General features: G+C 39.4%; 1 protein-coding gene across 3 annotated transcripts in view; it reads left to right on the top strand.

Annotated features, from left to right (window-relative positions):
- The window catches only part of NBEA (neurobeachin), a 550,888-nt gene that overhangs the window by 474,749 nt on the left and 56,464 nt on the right, over nt 1-19,675 (top strand). For all 3 annotated transcript variants that reach the window (XM_036904990.2, XM_036904991.2, XM_036904985.2), the window contains exon 46: nt 8,374-8,493. In XM_036904990.2, the coding sequence (XP_036760885.2) occupies nt 8,374-8,493 (120 nt within the window). The remainder of the gene's footprint in view (nt 1-8,373; nt 8,494-19,675) is intronic.

Genomic DNA, 19,675 nt, shown 5'->3' with positions numbered 1-19,675 from the left:
CCGCCCTGCCTGCTTCCCAGTCCTCTCCCTTCATAGTCAGACGGAAGCACCGCCCTGCTAAACTGCACTGCACTGCGCGCATCTCTGCTTTATCATCTCCCATTCAGTCATTAGCCTGCTCGATTTAGTTCCCACATCCACCACTTGGCTGAATTGTTCTGGGGAGGTTGCAGATTGTGAGGCTAGAGCTTGCCCGTTTCTTACCATCATGTATCTGAAGCGTTTGACAGCATTGCTCGCTTCCTCTTCTCAAAATTCTTGCCTCTAATGGCTCCTCTGACAGTTTCCTCATTTCCCCCATCATCCCACCTGTCCTGCCCAGTCTCATGCTCAGATTTTTTCACCTGAGTTAGAAAAACAGCAGCACATGCAGAAATGTATAAAGTATGTGGGGCATTTTAAATGAAATGTTTCTATTCCCCAGGACGTTTTCTATGTACATTATCTGGGCTGTGTCATTCAATTATAAGCTGATGACTTGTGGCTTCTGTCTTCACTGCAGACATTTCTCTTGGGCTCCTGACCTATTTTTCCGAGTGCCTACTGTATATTTCTACCTGACTGTCTCATGATGCCATCCATAAGCACCATTTCCAGAAATCAACTCCTCCTCTGCCTCACACACCTGCTGGGGTTCCTCCTGTATTTCCTATCTTAAAAAATGGCATGATCACTCACCGATTACCAGATCAGACCTTTCCAGGGCTTTACCAGCCCCTCACATCCAATCAGACATCGCATCAGATCAGTTCTCCCACCTAGTATCTCTGCAGTCGATCTCCTCTCTCTATTAACTCTGGCATTTTCTTAGTTTAGGTCCCCATTATTTCTCATCTAGATTATCACAAAAGCTCTTAACAAATCTCTTTCCTTTAGTCTTGCCTTCTCCAATCTAGTCTAGTTAAGAGCGGGTACTGGAGTCGGATGGTGTGATTTTTGTTGTTGTTTTTTTACTAGAGGCCACTGAGGAGTATTATAGAAGGCTGAATCAAATCCGTAAGTCAGTGCAATCAGTAGTGTAGTCTCCCTTTACCACAGTGTACTTCGGACCACTCTGTTCCATAAGGCTGATTTGCCAGGAACACACGGGGACGTCGCTTACACGGATGTGCACATACACGGGAATGCACCTTCTAGTTCCAAAGACTTTTTCTCCCTCTGCGTAAATGGCAGCTTCAGTTTGGAGGTCTTCCTCAAGCAGGGGGAGAAATTGAATTTATCACAAATACAGTATATGTGTGGCATGAGTATGTTTTAAGTAGCTTATAAATCACTGATAGGTGATGTACTATGAGCAATTACTGTTATTAAAAAAAGTTTGTCAGAATTACGTTAAGTTTAATTGAACACAAATTTTGTTTTTCATAATCTTAAACCAACATAAGAAGTTATAGAAGTTTAGATTAACTGATCCGTGAGAAAACAAACCCAAATCTTATTTTTAAAAATAAACTGTTAATTACAAACTAAAGGAAAAGATGTACAACTTTCTTAGATCAGTGTTATTAGTCTAATTTGTCCAAAGATTCACCTTAATAATGTGAGCTTGAGTTCTTTTTAAAAAATGTTTCTGAGCTAGCAGTTTCTTAAAGAATATTTCTTTTTAACTCTAGCACTTTGAAAGTATACAAAGTTCTAGTTCTTCATTTTCTGTTAATTTGGGGGGCATATCAGATTTATGTAAGTACATATTTACCACTGTAGACCAATTAGAACAGAGGACCTTTACTTTATGGGTTGTAACAATTTATTAATCCTCTCCAGATGTAGGAAACTACTTCATACTCACACCAGAGATAAAGCCTTTCCTGAATTATACACACACACAGGCATATAAAGAATGTATGGCTTCTATCCTGCAGTTTCAGCCACAGATCAAAACTAAACACAGAAACACAAACATTTTCCAGTCAAGGTCTCAAAGAGCTGGCAACCTTTACGATGGGCATGATATATTCTTATTTGATTTGGGCTCACATACAGGCAGACAAGAAAACAAAACACTAATAAATTAGGTTCCCTGATGACCAAGTGCTCAGACCGTAAAGCCGAATCCTCAGTCAGTGCTGCCACTGATGGCAATTGTGCATATTATAAATGTTATAACAAAATTAGTGAAGGGGGTTAAAAAAACAAACTAGAGAAAAAGTACGTTAGTAAAGCTGAAGTTCTGTTTGCTGCTTTAGCATTCACTCTAGAGGTCAAGAAAAGGCATGCCTGGGCTTTGGCAGCCCGCGATACACCCTTCCTACGCAGCCCAGTCTCTCTGGCTTCATCAGGTCATCCACCTGGGACAACCTGATCCATCTCTCAGAGGGGCTTCCAAAACTCTCCAAGAAGGGAAAATTTGTAGAAATCACCTAAACCAGAGTTATTCCAGCTGGGCGACCTTTTCATATCGCCTCAGGTTCCATCAAGGACCGTCTCTGCTGTAGAAAGACACTTCTCTCGGGTATTTTGGGGATTAAAAGAAAAGTCAAGGAAATGTTTCCAAAAGAAAACAGTATCAGCTGGGTTGTTCTGAAAATTAAATGAGTTTATACGTTTAATATTTTGAAATATACACAGTGGTACTCAGTGGTCTTTTGTATCATCGATCAGTGGGAGGTCAGATTTATGACTTTTTTTGTGAGTCCATAAAAATACTTGTTATCAACAGCTAGATTTAAGTTAACACTCTTCTATCCCTGAGAAGCTAAACACTTTCTTAAAACATAAGTCATAATCCATCCGTAAGTTGATTTATTATTCCACTGAAATGGAATACAAGTTTGGATCTCTGCAGGGTGTTGTGGCAGAAATTCTGTGCATATTTATCCTACACAGCCCCTTTTCATATTTTGTATAGCAGCACTTCACAACAGAAATATAATGCAAGCCACTTGTGTAATTTAAAATTTCTAGCAGCCATATTTAAGAGTAATAGAAATAGTTGAAACTAATTTTAATAAATATATTTGTTAACCCAGTATATCCAAAATGCTTTAATTTCAACATGTAACTAATATAAAAATGAATGAGATATTTTATTTTATTTTTTGGCCCGAGGTCTTTGAAATATAGAATATAATTTTTATGTGTAGCACATTCAGTTTGAACGAGTCATATTTCAAGTACCCAGTAGTCCTGTGTGACTAGTAGCTACTGTATCGGACAGGACAGATCTGCAGGATTGCTTTGATGGGGAGGGATTCATTTATCCTACACATCTTGTGTCATGCTGTTACAAATAGAAGTATCCTGGTCTAATGGCTTACAAAGCGTTTAACCTAATGGCCCAAGACAGGGAATTGTGATTTTCTCACTCCCATCCCAAGAAGTTTATGAGGTAGAAAACGCATTAAAATTTGTGTCACTAAGAATTTGTTCATAAAAATAAAATACAAGTTAAGTAAATCTATGCCCTTTACCTTTAAAGTCTTTTAGACCCAAAGTCATTAAACTCGTCATTAATTTCAGTTGATAATAATTGTTATAAAATGCTAATTAAGTACATTACCCCATTACTTTAAATTGAGAATATTATTTTAGACAAACTACCAGTGAAATCACTTGTCTAAATTACAAGTCTATAAAAAGACTGTTTCCTTGATAACTGCCATTGGACAAATGATGAATAAACTATTAGAACAGAGTTGGGAGTTTCTTCAGATGTTAACTAGTCTAAAAGGACACATTCTAGTTGGAATGCTTTTGCTTTAAATCTTACCCTGAATACCTGACGTACACACAGAAGTAATCTTACTGTGACCTTTATATCCCTCGGAAACCTATTCACCTTCTGAATTCTGTATATTCAAAACTCATTTGCCAAACATTTAATAATAATTCTTAGGAAGTTAAATAAGTTGTGCAACAAAAGTTGATAAGTTGATTCTAAATCGGTTGTTTATAATTTGAGACTTTCTTTATAAATTACAAGTTGTTTTGCCAGCCTACCCCAGCACCCATTTAAACCATAAGCTTTATAAGTATGTGTTTCTAGTAAAAAAAAATAGTAGAAACACTTTTGCGAGTGTTGTAATTAAAACAAAAAGGTAATGCAACTAAATAAAATATTATTGTCATATATTGACATATATACAGTTTTGTCAATATATATATATTGACATCTATAGCATTTTGGATATACTGGGTTAACAAATATATTTATTAAAATTAGTTTCAACTATTTCTATTACTCTTAAATATAGCTGCTAGAAATTTCAAATTACACAATACCTTGAATTCCGATGCATAAGGACAATGCATATTAGAGGACAATAAAGAATTCTTTTTTTTTATTATGCAAGTTTCAGGCATCTAGCTTTATAATTAAACATCTGAATACACTACAAAGTGCTCACCACCCATAAGCTTAGTCACCATCCGTCACCATACAGATGAGCCCATTTCTCCCCACCCCCATGCCTTTCCCTTCTGGTGACCACTAGTGTTTTCTCTGTATCTATGAGTTTGTTTTTGTTTTACTTTGTTTTACATTCCACCTATGAGTGAAATATATGGTGTTTGTCTTTCTCTGTCTGACTTATTTCACTGAGCGTAATACCTTCAAGGCCCATCCATATTGCCAATGGCAAGGATTCTTTCTTCCTTATGGCTGAGTAATATTCCACTGTATAAATATACCATATCTTCTTTATGCACTTATCTGTAGATGGACACGTAGGTTATTTCTTTATCTTGGTTGTTGTAATAATCCTTCAGTGAACACAGAGATGCACATATCTTTTCTAATTTGTGTTTTTATATTCTTCAGATGAATTCACAGAAGTGGAATTAGCTAAGTCATATGGTTGTTTTATTCTTAATTTTTTGAGGGATCTCCATGTAGATGAGGAATTCCTAATCAAGAGTGTTTAATAGGTACATAGGTCAGCTAAGTGAGCCTTCCTGGAGATTCTAGAAGATACTTCTGGGTTCTTTGAACAGCGATGGGGAGATAATAAACATGTGGAGTTAGACGAAGCGCAGTAGGAATAATGCTCCCTCTGTTTCCAAGAAGGCGACCCTGAGTTTTCTGAGATGTGAAACAGGAATACTATTACCCCTGCTCTGGAGAGTCAGGGTGAGGTTGAGTTAACTGACACAGTACATCGCAGAGCACAGAAAGGTGCTCAGTAACTCAGTTCCCTCCCCTTTGCTCTTTATTATGTTTCATATCACTTAAAAATATACATCTGTTCCTTGACATAGTTCTGTCTCAAGCACCACGTATTACCCATGAATGGGGTTTGTTTAAAATGAAATGAAGGGCAGGAAAAGAAGAAAACTGTAAAGGGAGAGGGAAAAATCTTACGTGATGGCTGAGCAAGTTGTCTAAAACAGAAGAATAAAGGAGTTGGGCCAGGAGAAGAGGGGCAGGGGGGTGGGTTGCATTCCCCAGGATGGAGTTAATTGGTCTGTAATCATTGAGAAGCAGGAAAGACCTAGTGTCCTTGCAGGGGACTAAAGGTTACAGCAGAGCTCCGGAGTGCACGTACTTCCCAGGACAAGCCAGCTTAATTTTCTAGCACTAAAAAAGGGCTGGAAGATAGGAAGTGACTTTAAGTAGATGTAATTAGGAGAAGGAAGGCCCCCATCAGCCCCACTATTTTAATTTCTGAATCTGTTTAGTATTTATTCATTTGTGTCTTATCGTCCAAGCCAAAAGCTTTTCTTATATAATGATAAACTATGTAAAATACAGTAAACTACACATAGAAAATGATTCAATCAACATGCATTAGGTGAAGAAACATAAGTAACCGTCTTCTATGTTAGTCAGGCATGAATCAAATGAAAAAGAAAACTTTACACTGTGCCCTCGAGGTAATAGGGACACAAATGGCGAAAGGTAATGTCCACGGTGATCAGAGCTGGAAAGATCAATACTCACTTATAAACAAATAGGTCATCAATTTCTGTTCATACTCTACCACTGTAGCGGCTGGAAGCTTTCCAGAATATTGGGAATATGTATCAGTACTGTAGTGTGTGACCCTACAACAGTTGTGAATCAGATCTTTTTTAAAAGCTAAGTAAAACAGTGAAAATCCTTCAATATTCTCTGCTTCTGGGTGCCATCAGATTCTTAAACTTCATGACCAGAAATAAAAATAACTCATCAGTTTCAGATTTCTTTGCCCTGGGCCCATCTGTTCTATTCCCGGCAAGTCTTTGTGAAGGGTTGGACACAAGGCAGGATCGTGTGATTTAGGTCGGGGCACAGATCAGCTTTTAGTGGCTGATGGTAAGAAGTAAGGCTTTGCATGCGAGATGGGTCTTCCCTCACATCTATTTAGTAGGTTCAAATTCACAGAGACAGGTCTGATCCCTCTGAATTAATCTCTGCCTACTACCAACAAAGAAAAAATAAATGCCTTACTTACATCAGCATCCTAGAATATGAAACTAGATTCTGAAGATCCGATAGTTTGGTCAAACCAGTAGCTGAGAACTGACTAGAAAGGCCGTGTCTTACTGTTACCCAGCCGTACCCCATCTCCCAACACCACCTTGTATGTCTCGGTGTGTTCAGTGAACACTTATTAAGCAGTGACTGCCAACCGAGTGCCGTGCTTGGTGCTAGGGACACGGAGATGAGTAAGAAACGAGTCTGGTCTGCTTGTCTCGACAACGACGGTCTGGTGGGAGCCCAGCCGTGGACACCTGGCGCTCTGCGTGAAGCCAGTAGTCATTTTTATAACTGAAATACAGTTACTTAACACAGCCACTTAAGGTTAGGCCAGTTGCCTAAGAGAAGTAAGTGGTTCACTCCACCAAGATTCAGGCTTAAATCTGTCCTATTTCATCCACTTTACCGTTGCTTTTTCCAGAATTGTTATATCCCTACTTTAAGTAAATTTAGTGATAAGATGTACTGCACCATCTTATGTTTAGTAGTGAGTAAAAAACCTACAAAGCAAATTAACTAGTGAAGGATGTCTCATAAATGCTTTCTTCCTAACTTAATTTCAGTGACACCTCCTTGTCTCCCATGTCACTTACAATCTTCCACAACAATATGGACTTCCTGGATGCATCATACTCCCCTCCCTCTATGTTGTTATATCATCCTTCATCTTATCTCTCGCATCACACTTTTTTGTCATTCAACACTAAATGTGAAATATTGGTGATACCTTACAAACTTATAAAATTGATGATTTTTATCAATTTTGGGATGATACTGAGGAAGATGGCTATTTGTAGCTCTTCTCCAGTAGCCAGCCCTTATGGCTAGTGACAAAAGGAGGAATTTAATGGGACAAAGCAATATTTTATAGATATTAAAGAAGGAGAAGACATTATGTATTAAGGGGAAAAAAACTAAATATTTAAGAAAATGTCATGAGGATTTATTAGCATTACTGAACCTAGGGATGACCTGTCATTCTTTTTTGACACTATGTTATCATAAGGTAGTAGTTACAGAATACTAAAAAAAACTAGAGTCTTTGCACTTTATTTCATTCACTCCCTCAACAGATTGTACACTGAACAACTTCTTCGTGCCAGAACTTGTTCTAAGCATTGGAGATAAAACAGAAAGTAAGATAGATATGGAATCCATTCCTATAGTGGGGAAGACAGACAAGTTAAACATCAGTTAACAAAACAGAGTGACAAGGGTTTAGTGATGTGCTTGAGGAAATTCAGGTTTCTAGTTGAACATACCAGAGAGCTGGGCAAATCAAGGAAAGTCTTACAGGAGAAAATGACATCTTGGCTGAGACTGAAAGGTCAAAAGGAACTTAGCCGAGTAACAATAGTGAGGGGAAGGGAAAAGTTTGTACCAGGCAGAGGGAATATGATGAGCAAAAGACGCAGTGACAGCAGCGTGGCAAGACCTTAGGATGTGAGCAGGGGATGGCGAGAGGGGAGTCAAGCAGGTTCCAGATCATTTAGGACCTTTGAAGACAGATTAGACTTTCTGCTTGAGCTCTGAAGAGCTCCTGAAGGACTTTAAGCAAGGATTCGCATTTTTCAAAGACGGTCACCATTACATGGTACAAGTACTTTACTAGACTTGCATAGGTCATCGCAGATGAACATTCCACCTGCTTCCACACTGCACAGAACAGCGTCGGAGTGATTTTCTCATGGCTATGGAATTATGCATGGCCCTACTTATTAGAGAGAAAGCCTGGGTTATAAACCGACAACAATGCAAAGTCACTTATCATAAAATCACAGAGCATGAGAACTCTAGATCAGAAGGCAAAGTGGCCTGCCAAGGTGACAGAGGGCCAGGTGCCTCAGCAGCCCGGTCAGGCCCAGACTGTACCTCCTGACCCCATTTACAAAGGAGTGTATTTTACGTATTTTACAATTTTGCAAAGGAACAAGGGCAGCTGTGTTCAGAAGGTCAAATTCCTTTTTCTTTTTTAGGAACCCTTCACAACCTTTTTCCTCAATGCAAATGATGGAAAATTTGACCATCCAGATCGAACCTTCTCGTCAGTTGCAAGGTCTTGGAGAACTAGTCAGAGAGATACTTCTGATGTAAAGGTAGGCTCTTTTATTTGTTGATATTCATCTGATTTCAAAGTATGCTGAAATTTTGTGGTTTTTTTTTGTTTAGTTGGGTATATAAGACACTGTATACTGCAGCTTTGTGCCATCATATTTTAAAATGATGTGTTACATCTAACCTAAAAGGACACCAAAAGGAATCATTCTGAGCACCACAGAGAATGATTCAGGATTCTTTGATATTATTCATTTAAAGTGTTTTCCTGATTTCAAAAAATTCCTGTCTAATTTAGGTCGAATAATCAGGAGGTGGAAAGAAAAGCCCACGAACTGCCTTTCCTGCTGTTAACTCAATGTTGGCCCATTCCATACAACAGCAGGGGTGGATTCGGCCTTAATGTGTCGCATTGCTATAGCTTCCCCGGCGCTGGGTTTACGTAGCCTGGGGCAATTAATAAAGCATTAATGACAAGACCCATTTAAAATGTAGGCTCTCTGTACAGCCTTAGCTTTTACTTGACTGTGCCTGGGGATACTGTGCAACAATACACATTAGATTAAACCAACGCACGTGCGCACGCACACAACACACACACACACACACACACCCAGAAACTGCCTGGGGATACTGTGCAACAATACACATTAGATTAAACCAACACACGTGTGCACGCACACAAAACACACACACACACACACACCCAGAAACTGCCTGGGGATACTATGCAACAATACACATTAGATTAAACCAACACACATGCGCACGCACACAACACACACACACACATACACACACACACACGATACTGTGCAACAATACACATTAGATTAAACCAACACACGTGCGCACACACACCACACACACACACACACGATACTGTGCAACAATACACATTAGATTAAACCAACACACATGCGCACGCACACAAAACACACACACACATACACACACACACACACGATACTGTGCAACAATACACATTAGATTAAACCAACACACGTGCGCACACACACCACACACACACACACACGATACTGTGCAACAATACACATTAGATTAAACCAACACACATGCGCACGCACACAAAACACACACACACACACACACCCAGAAACTGCCTGGGGATACTATGCAACAATACACATTAGATTAAACCAACACACGTGCGCACGCACACCACACACACACACACACACATGATACTGTGCAACAATACACATTAGATTAAACCAACACACGTGCGCACACACACCACACACACACACACACACACACATGATACTGTGCAACAATACACAATAGATTAAACCAACACACGTGCACACGCACACACACACACACACACACACACAGAAACAGCCAGAAAGCAGAGTAATTTTACAGGTGACACTGCGTAGCTATTGTTAAGTACAAAGGTTTGTTACTCATTTATATGGGCTCTTGTTTAAAACAAAGGTTGTATTCAAAACAGTAACATACATTTACTCTCTCATTTTTCTCTTTTTTTCCCCTGATAGTAAGATTATGTGATCAGGTCATTACATGGATATATGTGTTTCTGATTTTTAGGCCCTTTTTATTCAAGGCAGATTTTTTCACTGCCACTCATAATGCTGAATATAAAAATGTTATGAAATCATTCTACTTAGGGTCTTAATCCAACAAAAGGCAGTGAATTAAAGTCAAAATTGTCATTTTCACATTTATATTTATCACTAATATTTATAAAAAGTAATTATTATGCTACTGTACTGTAAGAAACTGGATGAATACAACTTTTATTCAGTCTTTTCAGAAGCAGAAAACAAAGGAAATGGAACTAAGTAGTGTGTAGTATATCTATGTATTTCATTCATTGCCATCAAAGTTTGCATAAATGAGTATTAATTTATACATATAACATACTCACATTTAAAATAATTTAACATGCATCCTTAAATATTAAATTCATAAAGCACAAAGTTTTCTCCTAATAGTCTTATAGCTACACTGAAGAGCTAAACCCTAAAATATCCATTGACCATCATTTAAACTGATTTACTACCAATGAAATCAAGGAGGAAGTCTGTTTCTTATTAATAACACTTTGGGAGTTAACATAGAAAATGGGGAGTTCAGAGGATTCTAGAATTAGCACAGTGTTCATAAGAATTCACTCAATATTTCCTTTATGAACTAAATATTTTTATCTATAATTTAAAGCTTCCTATCACATTTAAGATTATTTTATCTTAATTCAGAGATGTGTCCATATTACATCAAACTATTTCAAGTGAGAAGGTCTGTTCACTCTTATTTGACATTATCACAAACAAGAAAATTGGCTTTTCAACTTAATTCAAGCATCCACCCTCAAAAGCCCACGCACATCAGAGTCAGTCACTCCAGTTCACGTATGTACATACGGTTTTAGACTTTACTTTCTTATCCAGAAAATTTCATTGAGGCTTTTGATCTCCAAAGATCTCACCACATTACAGGTCCGTCTCTGATGACCAGTGTTCATGCTAGGATTTTTCCCTCTGAAACTGTCGGGAATCCTCATAGCAGTTGCCCTGTTCTGAAACTTTTAGAAATGCTTACATTTTGTCACTAATTGTGTTCCTTTGGCCCCTGGAGTCACACCATCAAAGACAAAGACCACAGTGGCTATCACTAACTTGGGAGAGTCTTTGTTTTGTTTTATTATCTTCAAGCAGCGGTACTGAACACAAGCAGGTCCTGTCTCCTCAGCCCGACTTACTTAGTTCATGCAAAGTTCACTTCCCAGGTTCACGTTGCCTGGATTGCTCTTATTTTCAGTTTTCTCCTACCCACACCCCTGACCTTTCATATTTTGTAATATTTCTTGGATATATTCCCATGTAGTTCCTTTCTTTTTAAAGACTGCATATCGAATACAGACACAGTAATGTATTTAGACAATTTTGTATTGGTGGACAGTTCTCTTTCTCTCTGATTGTTACTGTTAAACATCCTTGAACTTTGCCTGCCTATGTAAAGGGTAATTCCTCGGAATGGGACTGGTGGTTAACAGGCTATATGCATTTTTACTTTTGAAAGGTAGTGGCAAACTATGATCCCCAAAGATGATACCGCGGTGTGTGGGAAGGCCTCCTTCCCGGCACCCCATCGTCCCTGTTAGAATAAATGCCATATCTCTTGGCCACTCTGGTGAGTGAAAAAGGCAGCCATCTTTGTTTTGGCCAACCTTTCATTAATTATGAGTGAAGTTGAGCATTTTTTCATATATTTCTTTACCTATAAGCTTACTCAGATTTTTCCCATTTTTCAGTTGATTTGAAAGAGATCTTGGAAGTTATGGAAGGTTGCGTTCAAGTCGGGTTTCCCAGGCTTTCAGCTTTGCTCCACTTCAGTTGTGTTTTTGTGGTTCTGTGTGTGTGTGTCCAAATCAGCCTCTCCCTCTATAACATCAGAATCTGGGGATGCTCATTAAGGAATGTCAGTTTTTTGGTAATACTGGTAGTAAATTGAGATTTTTCTAAATCCATATTTAAGTTATCGATTAAACTATACAGGATGACTCTCACTAAAATAGTACCTGATTTGCCGGGGAAGAATATGTTTCTAAAAGTATCAGTAGTTTTGCTAACTACATGTGAAAACCTAAGCCATTAAAATTAAGCATTTGATATAATTTTAGGGAAACGTGTTTCCATTTCTCAAGACGAGTATCTCCACACTGTCACATCAGTCAGTCTCTCCCTGTGGTCATGAACACAAGCTGGACGCCCAAGGAGTGTTTTGGCGAAGTGACCTTTCAGGAGAGAGGACTCCTGACTTAAGTCAGGCTACTTAGTTTCTACTTAGTTTTTGTATTTCTCTTCACTAGTATAACAATGACACTCAACGTGCTGAAGTTCCCACGCTAATTTCCGTTAATGCCTTCCAAAGTTGTTTTATTACTTTTGAATAGCTATGTAGATGTCAGAGAAGGTAGCTGTGACAAAATGTCATTAAGGTGACATAGTGTAAATTAATACCGTTAATGGAGGTGCTCACCACTGACTCATTGACCCATTAGGAGCCCTTGTGGAATTAAGGAATGCCAGGGTATCAATCTTTTGAAAAAGGGAAGAAAAGAGATGGCAGCTTTAAAACCTTGCAGTGAATTATATTAGAAGCGTGCAAACCTCTGGGTTGGATTTGATTTCACTAGGAAGCCATAAAACAGTATGCTCTCTCAGCAAAACATATTAAACTGAAACGTCAGGTTTGATGCAGTAGGTATACAATTATGATAGTGTTAATAGTGGTCTTCTATCATTCTAAGACATACTTTCAAGTCCAATTTCTCAGCAGCTTGAATTTGTCATAAGCTTGTAAATTAGAAATTGTGTCTGAGGATATTTTCTTATTATTGACAGAACGCATATAACATTATTAACTGTACTGTGGGGTTTTAGTGGAGCTGTTAAAACAAACCAGAAATCACATTATAGACACAAAATGCCTGTTCTAATAGTCATCTTGCCGTTTCTTTAATACTTGGTGTCTGTCTGCACTGTTTTTCATTTAGGAAATTTTAAATTACTTGGACTCTTTTCTTAAGGAGAAGCTGATTAACAGGAATCTTATCAATGGGAAGAGAATAAAAAGAGCTGTTATTTCCAGTAGGCGAGCTGGTGCCTGCAGTGCCTCCGCAGGGTCACGCTCACAAGTTACAGCCACAGAGCCCATTCTCTTCCACTAACTCCTAGTAGTTTGCAAACATGCTTTTTTGTGGGTCACTTGACAGTCCTCACACCAGTCCCATAACCTAGCCATCACTCCCCCCGTTTTGTGCAGGAGGTTCACAGACACTAAGTGGCCTGCCTGAGGTCACAGAGCAGGTGAGAGGAAGCCAAACTAGTGCTGCAGTCCGTTCCGCCACTCCAGTGCCCTGTCACTGGCGTGGTGTGGGCTTTGATTCTTCTCCGTGGTCATATGATTGAATCCAACTGCTTTGATGAGTTTGGAGTAATTGAACAGTCCAGTCATACTTTAGTCACTTACTGCTGTGTAACAAACCGCCCCAAACCTTAATGGCTTTAAAACAATAAAACACAACCACTTATTTCCTCAAGATTTCTGTGACTAGAATAGAGCTCATCAGGTAGAGCTTGCCTCTCTGATCCATGTGGCATCAAGAGAGTAGCCGCCTGGGTCTGGAAGATTCTGGATGACCTCATTCACATGTCTGGTGTCTTAGCAAGGACGGCTGGGACAGGTCGGGGCTGGCTGGTCCTCCTTCTCCTTATATAGTTTGTCCAAAAGATCACTACACATTTTTTCTGTGGTGGCTCGTATCAGGAGGGTAAAAAAAATGGGAACTGCCTCTTAACTTCCTAGGCTTGCAAAGCACCTCGTGTTACACGGCATTCAGTCGCTCCAAACAAGTCACTGGGCTGCCCAAATTAACAAGGGGAGAAACGAACTCTGCCTCCTGATGAGGTGAGCAACAAAGTCCTATTTCAGAAGGACATGAGGGTTAGAGAGATTTTTGTGGCAACCAAGATTTCTTTGGAAACAATCTACTGAGGTTCTCTATTAGGGAACAATTCACACCCCTCCTACATGCAAGATATACTCAATTGTTCCCTACGAGTCTCATACCCATCCGGTATTAGCCTCAAAATCTAGTATCTCATCATCCATATCAGGTCCAGATACAGATAAGGTGCCGAAATCCCTACGTTGGAGACCTGGGAATTAAAAGGCCAGCTCTCTGTCGCATGTACACTCAGCATACAGTGGTAGGACAGAAACAGGTGAGTCTCAGCAGACTGTGCAAAGGAGAGGTCCTCTGGAAGGGCCATCACAGTCACTGGTTCACAGCATCTCCAGCCAGGCCTACGTGGCCAGCTTCCCAGACCTCAGGGGCAGGATCTGTCTGCAGGCTGGGACTCAGTGACGCTGTCTAGGCACAGCTCCCTGATTCACTGTTCTCTGTGGCTCTTGGTCCCGTCCTCTGGGACCTTACCTTTGCCCTGTGAACCATCCTTTTCCATAAGAAACAGTGCTTGTTTGCAACTAAGTAGCTTTCTCACAATTCTCTCCAGCCACAGAAAGCTGGGGCTGAGGCATCTTTTGCCCAAGTTGGACCCAAGGCCTCCTTTGCCCTCCTTTAAAAGCTTGTGGACTTCCTATGTATCAAATTACAGTTCATTATTAGACAAAACATGTATTCACAAAGCCTTTCAAGATAGGATCCTTTCTACTTCTGGTTATGAATAGGATGCTATTTATAATGCCCTTAAAATTCTCTGAATCCCTGTGTGTAGCTGGGCAGGTCTACAAACCACCACCTTAAACTTTGTCGAGCACCTCTGAAGGGGTTTACAGCCACGTCCATTTTCTTGTGGCCATATTTTACTTGTGGCACCTTGAAATTGATCTTTGATCTGGACCTCTGTCTTATTTTGAGAATTTGGGCATCAGGGGATTTTCCTAGGCCTTTCTGTGTCTCTAAATATTGCTTAAGACCTGAACAGTTGCTTCCTCAACTCATAATACCTCATCCATAAGAAACCAGTGGCCTCTTTGAGCATTCTGCCTGAAACCTCCTGCACCGGAGCACAAGTTCATTAGATACTTCTCTATCTTTGAAGTTATTATAGGACATGGTCTTGTGAACTTTCCACTCCTATGTGACATGGGTTGCTCTTGACCCACTTCCAGTTAGCAAGTTCCTCACTGGCCTTCCAGGCTGCACCACCCCCCTCACCCCGCGTCCCATCTCTCCCTACTGCCCAGGTCCAAAGCCAACGCCCGGGGTTAAGTATGCATTAGCCCAGCACTCCACTCCCAGGCATTAACTCCTGCTTCAGTTATCTATTACTGTGGATCAAATCACCCCAAAACTTTGTCTTAAAACAACAGCAACTATTTATTTGTTGACAGGCAATTGGAGTTAAGGCTTCTCTCTGTGCTACACAATGACAGCTGGAGTGGCTTGGCTGCCGCAGAGAACCCAAGACAGTTCACTCCCATGTTTTGTGTCCCATCTGAGCAAATGAGAACAGCTAGAGACAGTCCAGGTGTGTGTGTCTCTCTATGACCCCCTCCAGCAAGGTGGTCACATGGTGTCATGTAATGGTTGGCTTCTGAAGGGATAAAAAGAGAAGCTGTGTGGCCTTTAAAGTCTTAGGTTTCAATTCTGTGTTGAAATAAGCCAGCCATATTCAGAGAGAGTAAAGAGACTCCGTCTCTTTATGGAAGGAATGGGAAAGTGAAAATGCCAAAGGGAACATGAGATGGGAGGGATGGCAGTGTTTGAGAAAGCTCTCCAAGCTACTAGTTTTTAAAAATTACAAGTTCTAGTTTGGTTCATACCATTCAGTTCAATTCGATGGTGCATTTAGACAGAACCCCAGTCTGACGTGCAATTAACTTGCATCAGTATATCTGATTAGGCTAGATAACATGTAAGCTAGTTCATGTATCTGGTAAATACTTTAATCATCTGAATTATCTACGTAGGTATTCATTCAAACACAAAACGCAAAGTGATTGTTCTGTTACTGAGTACAGTATGTACTTTGGTACCAGGTACCCTTAGCAGCTGCACCCTGAAACAACAACTACATATAAATAGCTCTGAAAATATATTTTGCATAAAGCTATGGAATACATTGTTTTATGCACATGACCCCCATTGAATCCTCACGTCTACCCAGTGAGTTGGTTTCTATCATCACCATAATTTTGCATGTCAAGAAACTGATTTTTTTTCAAAAGGTAAGGAAACTTGCCCAAGCTAGCAAGAAGCCTAGATTTAAACTTAGATCTATTTGATTCTGATGCCCAGAAAGGAGTACTTCCCTGGTAGAAGGAAGGATCATCCCAAAACTGTCTGCCTGCCCCATCTGCCCCTTGCCTTCAACTACTGGTAGCCATAAGTGCCTCTGCTTTAACTAACACGGTATGGAAACCTAGACCTTCAATATTTTTTTTTTTTTTAGATAATTATTTTTTATTGAAGGGTAGTTGACGCACAGTATTACATTACATTAGTTTCAAGTGTAAAACACAGTGATAAAACATTATTATAATTCTAGGTTCCAGCTATCACCCTACCAAGCTGTTACACTATCTTGACTATATTCCTTATGCTATACATTACATCCCGGTTACTTATTTATTTTACCATTGGAAGTCTGTACTTTTTTTTTTTTTTTTTTTTTTTTTGTGAGGGCCTCTCTCATATTTACTGATCAAGTGGTTGTTAACGACATTAAAATTCTGTATTGGGGAGTCAATGCTCAATGCACAATCATTAATCCACCCCAAGCCTAATTTTCGTCAGTCTCCAATCTTCTGAGGCATAACAAACAAGTTCTTACATGGAGAACAAATTCTTACATAGTGAATAAGTTACATGGTGAACAGTACAAGGGCAGTCATCACAGAAACTTTCGGTTTTGCTCATGCATTATGAAGTATAAACAGTCAGTTCAAATATGAATACTCATTTGGTTTTTATACTTGATTTATATGTGGATACCACATTTCTCTCTTTATTATTATTATTTTTAATAAAATGCTGAAGTGGTAGGTAGATACAAGATAAAGGTAGAAAACATAGTTTAGTGTTGTAAGGGAGCAAATGTAGATGATCAGGTGTGTGCCTGTAGACTATGTGTTAATCCAAGCTAGACCAGGGCAATAAAACATCCACGTATGCAGAAGATTTCTCTCAGAACGGGGGGGTGAGGTTCTAAGCCTCCCCTCTGTTGATCCCCAATTTCTCACCTGATGGCCCCCCTGCGACTGTGCCTGTCTTAGGTTGTTCCTCCCTTGAGTAATCTTACCCGTCTCTGGCTAACCAGTCATCTTCCGGGGCCGTACAGGGAAATGTAACGTTGGTAAGTGAGAGAGAAGCCTTATTGTTTGAAATGGTTAGCTTTTTATTTCTTTGCATATTTATGCCCTGTAGCTTCTATGCCCAGCATTTGTCTTGAGGTATCTTTACCACTTGGAAGAATTATGATACTCGGTAAATTTGATATGAGGCACGAATTCTATTTAAGGGTTGTAATTAGGAAGGAAGAAGAAAAGCTATAGAAGTAGCAGGCGGAAGAAAACCTGGGAAGATTGATTATTTCTTTGACATATCTTCTTGTAGAGTAACTTCAGCATGTATAGGTTTTAAGCTACTACTTAAATTGTGCACACACATTAACATAATAGGAGTATAGTTACATAACCAAAGCATATCTGTAATTACCAGCCATCTCCAGTGAAACCAAGAAAACCAGTTAGGCACCTTAGGCATTTGTGAAAACTTATCTATGATATGGTGGATATTGTCCAACTGAACTTGAACAGTCTGAGAGAAATCAGACAAATTAAAACAACCCATTCCTGGGGAATGTTCACATCCCTTATGTTCTTTTAACAGTAAATAGTCTGTAGTTGTAAGATTTTGGAGCACTACAATTTGCACTTCTCCTAATTCTTGGTTGAGTTCCAACAGTATAGATCCAGTCAAATTTGTTGTTTTATTGTATGCACAGGCCAGCTTAGATATCTCCTTCATTCCCATGGTAAGTCCAGGAGCTGGTGGGATGAGTGCATCTACAGCTGTAGCAGTGCGTGGATCTTTGTTGGGGTTTTTTGATGATCATCTTCTGGCATGAGTCTTCCCGAGAGTGCAGATGTTGGAAGTTCTTTTTCATATCGTATCTTAGTTCATTTTCGGGGTAGCCAAATTAGGCTTTGATCATCTGTATAAACACAAACAGACCCTTTGCCTACACTTTTATATGCCCTTTATACCCTTGTGTAGAACTCATTGGAGGTTACCACACAGGAACTGCCCTTTTTTTTTGTTTTGTTTTGTTTTGTTTTTAGTATCACTAATCTACACTTACATGACGAATATTATGTTTACTAGGCTCTCCCCTATACCAGGTCTCCCCTATAAACCCCTTTACAGTCACTGTCCATCAGCATAGCAAAATGTTGTAGAATCACTACTTGCCTTCTCTGTGTTGTACAGCCCTCCCTTTTCTCCTACCCCCCCATGTATGTTAATCTTAATACCCCCCTACTTCTCTCCCCCTTATCCCTCCCTACCCACCCATCCTCCCCAGTCCCTTTCCCTTTGGTACCTGTTAGTCCATTCTTGAGTTCTGTGATTCTGCTGCTGTTTTGTTCCTTCAGTTTTTCCTTTGTTCTCAATATTTTTTAATCACTGTTTCATTCCTGAAATTCAGTATGTGATAAACATATAGCAATGGTTAATTCACTTTTCATTTCACAAATTTGTATCGAGTATCTGTTTTATGTCGGGCAGCCTTCCTAGCAAGCGAGTGGTGTGAGCAAGACAGATACAATAATCCCTTGCTGGCCATCATTGGATTTCTAAGATAGTAGGACACAGAAGTATAAATAAAAGAAAAAGAAAATTACAATTTCTATGCAGAAAAGCAAAACAGAATTAAGTCATATAGAATGACTGGGTTTCTGCTGTAGAAGGCAAAATGGAGAATGTAAGAGCAGGGACCCTGGATCTGAAGTTCTGGGTTTGAAGTCTGGCTTTACCACCTATTTGCAGTGTAGTTATGAGCCAGTTACTCACCCTTCCTTTGCCTCCTGTCCTGCCTGTGAAGTGGGAAGGTGGGGAATACCTACCTCAGAGATTTTCTGAAGGTTAAGAAAATCTGTGTAAAGCACTTAGACCAGAGCGAAAACATAGTAAGACAGAAATAAATCCTACCTGCTGTTTTAAGATTGAACGCCCAGAGGTAGCATTTCAGCAAATTCCATGTCTTAGAGCACAGATACACTAATTATCATCTTCTTGAACATAAGCAGTTGAATCTCAGAGATCAAACTCTCTTATTCATCAGTTTACGTTTTTAAAATAAAATCTTTTAAATGATATGTAGGTGACTGTAAGTTATATATTCATGTCTTGCATTTACATACTAACTTTAAATTAAAGATGCTATTTCAAACAAGATTTAAAAGCAATAAAACGGGGGCATAAGAATTTGTACTTGCACTGATGCTTCAGAGACTTCTCCCCAGACTTTAAAATTTTGCTTTCACCTTTCCGCTTCAGGAAAAAATATATATTTTTTTTTTTCCTGAAAGAAACTTCCCCAGCTCAGGATTTCAGAGTTCTGACAGCTTCAGTCACTTACAGCTCTAGTCTTTTTTTAGGGTCCTTGCAAATAAGCCATGCTTCAGGAATTTCTTCACTTAAAA

The sequence above is a fragment of the Manis pentadactyla genome, chromosome 2 (assembly GCF_030020395.1).
Source record: "Manis pentadactyla isolate mManPen7 chromosome 2, mManPen7.hap1, whole genome shotgun sequence".
Taxonomy (NCBI): Eukaryota; Metazoa; Chordata; class Mammalia; order Pholidota; family Manidae; genus Manis; species Manis pentadactyla.
Note: the sequence above shows the minus strand (reverse complement) of the source record. Positions and strands in the feature narration are given on the sequence as shown.